Source organism: Saccostrea cucullata, unplaced genomic scaffold, assembly GCF_032062105.1.
Source record: "Saccostrea cucullata isolate Sc308-1 unplaced genomic scaffold, CSIRO_AGI_Scuc_v1 ctg429, whole genome shotgun sequence".
Lineage (NCBI taxonomy): Eukaryota > Metazoa > Mollusca > Bivalvia > Ostreida > Ostreidae > Saccostrea > Saccostrea cuccullata.
This window is the reverse complement of record NW_026929220.1, coordinates 34-8883: the sequence shown is the minus strand read 5'-3', so window position 1 is coordinate 8883 and position 8850 is coordinate 34. Positions and strand designations below refer to the sequence as shown.

Below are 8850 nucleotides of genomic sequence, written 5' to 3'. Positions count from 1 at the left end.
ATGATTCCGCGATGGCCCAATATCCAGATTTGTTTAGGCAATAAATATCTATATTTGTACAAAAATTGGTGCTTTTATCACAAAATGCACAATAGGTTGTCTATGCCGCCTGACTATGTCTCTCTCGTGCAAACTTTAACCTAGTCCATAACTATTGAGTGGGTCTATGGCTTTCAAATTTCACAGGTATATTCCTTTGACATAATCTTTCTTTGAATACCACCAAATTTGACCTCGTGACTTTGACATTGGAGTTTGACCTACTTTTTAAAAAAATGCAACATTTTAATCTCGGCCATAACTTTGAAACAGTTTGGGCTAGAGCTTTTATACTTTACATGTGTATTCTTTGTGACATGACCTTTTAGCTGGTATATACGCCTGACCTTCTGACCTTGACCTAAGAGTTTATTCCACTTTTTAAAAACTTTAACCTTGATTAAAACTTTTGAACAGTTTGATTGATCAGTTGATTGATTGTATCTTTTTAACGTCCCTCCCGAAATTTTTCACTCCGCAGCTATGTTAAGGCTTGAAAAAGGGGGCGGGGCCTAATTTATACGGGAAAAGTTTACTGTGACGTCACACAAATATATGACTTTTATGTATTTCTCATAATACCTGAAAATGAAATAATTTGCAATTTTTAACTGTATTAGCATAATAAACTACAATATAACTTATCAATGCATTAAAAAAAAGTTGCTTGTAAAATCCCATATAGCTGGTATTAAACAAAGCAGTGATCGCGATAAACTTGTAAACATGACGTCATATTGGTAAAAATGACGTTTTTATGTGCTGTGAGAGGTAGATTGAGAAATTTTTTAAAGTGTCAAAGTTTTCGCCAAAGTTTTTCAAAGTGTCAAAGTTTTTCCCAAAGTTTTTCAAAGTGTCGAAGTTTTCGCCAAAGTTTTTCAAAGTGTCAAAGTTTTTGCCAAAGTTTTCAAAGTGTCAAAGTTTTCGCCAAAGTTTTTTTCAAAGTGTCAAACTTTTCGCCAAAGTTTTTCAGAGTGTCAAAGTTTTCGATAAAGTTTTTCAAAGTGTCAAAGTTTTTGATAAACTTTTTCAAAGTTTCAAAGTTTTCAATTAAGTTTTTCAAAGTGTTAAATTATCAAAGTTTTCGATAAAGTTTTTAAAAGTGTCAAAGTTTTCAAAAAAGTTTTTAAAAGTGTCAAAGTTTTTGATTAAGTTTTTCAAAGTGTCAAAGTTTTCGATAAAGTATTTCAAAGCTTCAAAGTTTTCGATAAAGTTTTTCAAAGTTTCAAAGTTTTCGATAAAGTTTTTGAAGTGTTAAATAATCCAAGTTTTTGATAAAGTTTTTCAAAGTTTCAATGTTTTCGATAAAGTTTTTGAAAGTATCAAAGTTTTTGAAAAATTTTTTTGAAAGTGTCAAAGTTTTTGATAAAGTTTTTCAAAGTGTCAAAGTTTTCGCCAAAGTTTTTCAAAGTGTCAAAGTTTTCGCCAAAGTTTTTCAAAGTGTCAAAGTTTTCGTCAAAGTTTTTCAAAGTGTCAAAGTTTTCGTCAAAGTTTTTCAAAGTGTCAAAGTTTTCGCCAAAGTTTTTCAAAGTGTCAAAGTTTTCGCCAAAGTTTTTCAAAGTGTCAAAATTTTCGCCAAAGTTTTTCAAAGTGTCAAAGTTTTCACCAAAGATTTTCAAAGCGTCAAAGCGTCAAAGTTTTTCAAAAAGTCAAATTTTCGCCAAAGTTTTTCAAAGGGTCAAAGTTTTCGTCAAAGTTTTTCAAAGTGTCAAAGTTTTTGTCAAAGTTTTTCAAAGTGTCAAAGTTATCACTATAGTAAATCAAAGTTTTCAAAGTGTCAAAGTTATAACTATAGTTAACTATAGTAAACTATAGTTAACTATAGTATTTTTTGTAAGAGATTTACTTGAAAATTTAACTATTAAAACGCGAGTTCTATTCAAAGCAGCAGAACTTTTCAGAAACTACAAAATATGCAGAAACAATTAATAGCTTGAATTTTTAATTTCAACTAGGGTATGCCCTTGTGATATTGAAATTTGTTAATGACCTACATTCAGTACACGAACTGTGCATTCATCACGTGATTGTCCATCGATGGGACTAAAATCATACAGTACAGAGAGGGTTATACTATGTTATTTCCATAAGTATTAAAATTCTGTGATAATAAAACACCTTAATAAAAATAAATTCAATTTTAAAAAATACTCCTTTTAGCACGTCTATTTTCCGTTGATTTCTCATAGTAGGCCTTAACAGTGCTGCGTCTTATGTAGACGCCACAAATTGCGTTGGGTCAGGAAAAGTTTCTATTTTTCTTTAATGTGCTAAGGTCTGTCGCAATGGGGACCAGATCCAAGAACCTCTTTAGCATTTGTACAACTATGAAACTATTTAAACTCCATAATAATTTTTTAAAAAGATATTAAATAGAGGATGTCTATATTGTGTGATTTGATATAGGCTTTATCCAACGATTTGAAATGGTGTATATATTCGCGAGGCTTGCCGAGCGAATATACACCATTCCAACGAGTTGGATAAAGCCAATATATATCAAATCACACAATCATAGATGTTCTATTTATCTCATACGACCATTGTTTTAACAAAACTTTGAGACTTCCCCTGCGTAACTACCTGAATGATTGCCAATTCAAATTGATGACGTATAACTTGAAGACGTACCGCCGTTGATATTAAGATGCCTCGAAAGAAAGTAGATCGTGTTCAAAATGTAGAATTTTTGCTATCTGCGTCTTTGAAACATTATGTGACAATTGCTGGAGCTTTAGACTGAAAGTTGTAAGGACCATGGGATCGTGAAAATGAACTCTTTGGACAATGGCAGTACAAAATGTGTTAGGCAAGGCTAGGGGCCTACTTGTAGATTCAGTGTTGATCCATGGTAAGCTTCACCCACATTACTAGGAAGGCATACGTAGTATAATATAAGAAAGCATTATTGAAGATGGTAAATGAATCTTAACGACACCTTAACTGTTAGGCTTTACTTTTTCCGAAAACGATGTAAAAAAAGGGGGGGGGTTAACATCTGTCTTCAGGTAGCCAATACAGTAGCCAATACAGGTCCCTTGATAGAATATCATTTTTGACATATGCGACTCTTTTTCTTGCTTTTAGCGATATTATCGCTCTTTATCATTCATTTTATTAGGGCAATAATAAATAAAAGTTTAAATAAAATCTTGAAGCGAGGGATCGTGTCAAAATATTTGCATAATTTTATATTTATACGTAATGCATCTTTCCGATTCATATTACATGTATATTTTGAGACGGTCCCTTAAAAACACTTGGACGGTAGACTTCGCCCAAATTTTGCATGTACACTTAAGTTTATGTAAGTAATTAAATATATGGAATAAAAATGAAGAGTTTCGTTATTGTAGTTTTCACAAAATAAAACCACAGTCGGTCCCCTTAGATATAATAAATTATGCAAAATAACAATGATTTAAGTACATATTTTTATAATAAGGAATTTATTTACTCTGCAACTGCTCAATTTCATATAGATGCTTGTTTACGCTTTGAATGCAAACAGGAGGGATTTCATGTGCTTTTTTTTTCAATATTAACATACCATATTACATAAAGTATATTGACATTCGTCATCATATAATTATTCAATCAAAACATGATTTAAATGTATATAAAAGAACTAGGTTGTGATAACCGTTTAAAACGGGAAACCTGCAAATTAGTTTCGTCATTCACCGATCTTAATATTGACGGAAGCTTCTAAAACATCAAATGGCATCGCTCCCGATGTTAAAAAGAAAAAAAATTATTATAGCTGCCTTGCATGACGTTTAAGAACCTTTTGTGTGAATGATCTTTCAAATAATGGTAATTCATTGATATATGTATCAGTACAAGTTAATAATATATAAATGTATCAAAATAGTATTACAAAATAATGTGAAGTAGGTTGTTCTAATAAATTTATCGGTAGGTAAATGTATTTTACCGCTGAGAACATCGCGGCAACGAACCCGAACTATAATTTGTACTTCGTACTAATTAACTTGCTTACATGAGAAGAGAAAGTTAATTGATGTAAAGTTTTGTTCAAATATAATTTAAGCTGTAAAGTTAAATATTATAAATTTATATAATAGATATATATACTGAAGGGAAAAAGAAACGCATAATAGCATGATAGCGAAAAATATTTAACTGTGTGGCCGAAAATTATGAAAATTGGTCAGATGTGCATTTTGGTTACTGTGCACTAAAATCGCTGGTCAAAATTACTCAACCATGAAATGTATGGTATCATGTTGGGGAAGTGATAAAACGCCAAATACACGTGCATGTTGATGACGACAATTTTATGATCACAATTTGTAGTGCCAAGAGATGACAGACATCGTATTCCGATATTTTCAGTCAGTATAAATTTCTTGCAATCATGGTATGGCTAACTGAAGTTACATTGTGTCTAGTAATTGAGTTCCATAAGTGCATAAAAAGGCAACAACATGTTGTTGTGCAGTTTGTTTTTAAATTTTCGATCAAAATTTTTTTTTCGGTTATCAGAGAGTAACTTAAAAGGTTTCCAACGAACCATGACGGTGAGGTTGGCGCGTAACAGCGTCACATCATGCTTTTCATCATGCTACCTCGGTTACTGTCAAGTCATTATCACTGAAACCGATATTTTTACAGCAGACAATCATACTCATATTTTCACCATAATACTGACAGAAACTCTCTGCTCTACATTGGTACGCAAGCTTGGCAACCTAACGTCGATTTTACTCTCACACGCGCACGTACGCGCCGTATGCGTAACGTTCTTAGCATGTTCACGCTGAGAAAATGTAGCCAGTGTTTATCGAGACTTCCTTACAAACATTCACGTGTACCAAATCAGCTAGATTCTGTAAATTCTATACTAAATCGAAAATTCGTGGTATTCATTGAGCGGAGGGATTTGTTGGCTTTGGAATAAAACAGCTACTCTCAACAATTAAGACTATCGTCGGAAGGCTTGAATGATAATCCTGTGAGAAAGATAAATGCTCTGGTGAACTCAATGCACAAGAAAATAAAGGCTGTTACTGATGCGCAAGGGAAATGATGAGAATTTTAATTTTAATCTTGGGGGGTATCGACATATCAATCCCAATAACTCAGGAATTATCAGTCAAAGTCACAAAAGATTTCGGTTACTTGTTGTTAAAAGTTGGATTAAATTGTTTGATAACAATACTGGAAAACATATTGGAAATAATAGTTTTAATTTTATTCAAAAATTTATTATGCGTTTTTTTTTCCTTTCAGTATACATTAAAAATTAATACATTTCTTTTTATTCTAAATTCTTTGCATCAAATACTAAAATTTTCAAAGGGCGTTAAAAACTAATTTCTACACAAGTATTTGGGTCTTGGTTTATAAATATGTACAAGTATGGGTCTTATTGATCTGTCAAAAAAAATGTCAAGTACATTTATTTGGACATCTCAATAGGGTACATACATATTTTTAAACCAAGTCCCAAACATCTGTGAATTATACCCTCTCCCCCCCCCCCCTCTAACAAAAAAAAAATGTACAATGTATCAGTAAAATTTGCATATTTGTGCTTCTTTTCTTCATCACGGAACGGAAATGAATTAATGAAATTGTTATTTTTCTTATTCTTTAAAAAACAGGATGTGTTTGAGAGGTGCATCTATTTCATGGGGGAATTTGGATATTTGAAGTATTTTTTCCTTCTACCTGCATGTAGACTGTCAATAGAAACTACAATATAAACTACAATATACTCTCTGTCGTTACTGGAAATTCCCAGCGATTGCGAGGGATTTCATCTAGTATATAACTAAGAAAACAAACTAAACGCTATTTTTCTTTTATTTTAAAATATGAGTACCTCTTATTTTACTTTGGAGCTAAATGGTACCTTTTTCTTATCTTTACCTATCAATATAATTAAAAAAAACTATCATTATAATGTTAATTATGTCTGTGACAGCGCCATGCAAAAAGATGAGAAGAACGAAAATACATATTACAAAGAAATTTAATGTCTTCTCTGAAATCAAGCAGTGTAGTTTAACAAGTTGAAAATATTGAGATGGTACAGATATTTAAATTTAAAAAAAATTCTAAACAAGATGAAAGAAGATGAATAATGAATAATAATATTCATGAAAATAATGATTGATTCATCCATCTTTAAAAACGTTTTCGGCTTTTGATTTCCTTGATTTAATCTTCTCCGGGTTTAAGCAAACGTACGAATTAGGCCCAGTTACCCGATAACTAATCTCGGTACAATGTGGAAGATTCATGTGTCTTTCATCTGCGACGTCTGTAAAAATCATTTCGAGTACTGGCGGAAGCGGATCAAAACCTCCTAATTCTGCGAGTTCTTCAATGTATCGAAATCGTCGACCAGTACCGCCAAAGAAATGGGCATGAGACGGTGGATTGCATTCCTTCAAACGAGATTGGAAATCCGCTTCACTCTCTGCCCTCATTACATCTTTGGACGGAAATTTCACTTTTCCTGCCAACGCCAAAACTGCAAGTTTTGCCATTTCATGGTACATAGGAAAGTATAAAAACTGCCGGGCTATTCGAATGAAAATAAGGTTTAGATATTCTATATGAAACATATGTTTGTAAATTAGCTGAACGTGTTGATCTTGGATCGCTATGATGTCATCTTTTAAGAATGGAAAAGAATAACGATATCCGGTACAGAATATGACTGCGTCAACTTTTTCTGAAGAGCCATCGGGAAACACCACGAAATCTTTCGTCATATGGACAAAAGGAGGTCTTTGTTCTATTTCTTTTTTGAAAGACGGCCTGAAGTCTTTTGGATCTCGTCTGTGGCATGCAAAAACCTTTAAGTAAATATAAACTAAATTGAAAATATACTGTAATATCAAATATTTAAGAGAGGTCCAATTTTCGAGGTTTAAGAACGAAGAAAAATGGAAATCATGCTTATGGGAATTTGGTTCCGATATTGTATAGAAGTACTGAGTATTGATAATTTTACATTTCGAGGTAATCATGAATTCAATGGTCTCTTCATGCCTTGAAAACAACGAAAAGTAACAACAACACCCCCCCCCCGAAAATAAGTGATTTCACGGTATAAAACTCAAAGTGAATCGTATTTTGTAATATTAGATGTAAGTTTAAATTAATTTAACTTCTCCCCCCCCCCTCCAAATTAAAAATCACACTTACCGCTCTATATAAGAGAATATGTGTTTGTCAACGAACAAGAATTATGATGACTTTTTCCTAGAACATTTATTTCCCCAAATGTATATCGGTATACGTAAAATTACGAGGGTTGTTCGAAATGATTCGTATTACTTTTTTAAATATATATAAGGATTTATTCAAAACTTTTCTAGATTTATAAAATGCAAAACTCGGGTTGCGGAGCAGGTCAAAATTTAGAATTTTACAAACATTACACCAAATGGCTGTAAGCATATTCTCTGTAAAATGAAGCAAAAATGAAAAACATCCTAGAAATCCTAGAAATTCAAATTAAGAATTGTTACGTCGATTTCTACTACAAATTACGGCTTAATATTTTGCTTCGTTGAAAAAAAAACAACTTGGGAAGGAAGGCAGTCCTCATTAAAATCGACTAAAACGATTACGTTTCAGAACGTCACGGAGCTGCTGATAACAATGAACTTTTGTGTTTTACTCACGAAAAATCCTAAAAAAAAAACTCATAAAATATGTTGGATGAATAGAAATCATGCCACAAGATAGTTGTGCATCTGTGGACAAATAGTACAGGCAGTATTTGAGTGACAGAGACTCTATATCTAATGAGGAAAATATGTGAATAAACAGTTTAACTTTAAAAAGTTCGAAAGTTAAGGAAAGACAAATGCGCTTCAGAGTTTCTTTTATAAGTAATAAAAGAAATTGAAATCATAACAAAGGAAATTATACATCGAGAACAATTGTTAAAAAAATAAATGTCAAGTATTAGAAAAAGATTTTTAATGAGTGGATGTTGGATAAAACTATGTGAAATGTATAGAGATAATATTTTTTTGAACTCTCGACGCTATGTTTTGACGTACAATTCCCGTTAATTGTGTTCCGCGGGTATAGAACAAGTTGATTTTAAAATGAAATTGAATGATTTCTGTTAAATCGAAGGGAATGAAACTTCACACATCAACAAAAGAAATATTATTGCAAATTATATTGTTCTGTTACAAAATCTCTAATGAGTAATATAACAAAGATTGACATCGTCCACGAACTTTACGAACACCCCACGTACTTTGTTACCAATGTTCATATATTCATTTTATTTAAACATTCAATAAAGGATAAAAATTATATAGTTAGCAATAAGAAAAGACTTAATTTACTGTCTAGGCTTAATACCTTTTTTTGCAAACTTTGCTACATGCATTGAAATGTCTTCTCCTGAATAACTACATCCTAGAACTGCAACACGAAGTCCATCAAAATGTTCCTCGTGTCTAAACTCTTTACTGTGAATCATTCTTCCCTCAAACAATTCCATTCCAGGGATATCCGGAGTGTACGGTTCACTGTGATGACTGTGAAGAATTTACAAATGATATACGTGAAGGTAAAAAAACAGTATAAAATCCAAAAAAATCTCAAAAGTTCATTATACATCATACATGTAAAATAGGAGCGGAGTTAACACAGACTTCCAAAAATATCAGAAGTGGGACCAGGTGCAATAGAGGACTGAACATTCTCTACCAACCGGTCACACCCTCCATATTCTCAATGTCATGATTGGAAAATAACGAACAAAAACCCGTGTTCAACTTACAAAAAAAATTAAAACTATCTCTT

At 32.2% G+C, this 8850-nt stretch overlaps 1 protein-coding gene across 1 annotated transcript; it reads right to left on the bottom strand.

Moving 5' to 3' along the window:
- Positions 1-6030: 6030 nt before the first annotated feature.
- Positions 6031-8582, bottom strand: LOC134280144 (dimethylaniline monooxygenase [N-oxide-forming] 2-like; the record flags this gene model as incomplete). The annotated part of the gene is made up of 2 exons (XM_062762571.1): positions 6031-6889; positions 8404-8582. Coding segments are annotated over 2 exons (883 nt in total), but the record flags the coding sequence as incomplete, so codon positions are not given.
- Between the last annotated feature and the right edge of the window lie 268 nt (positions 8583-8850).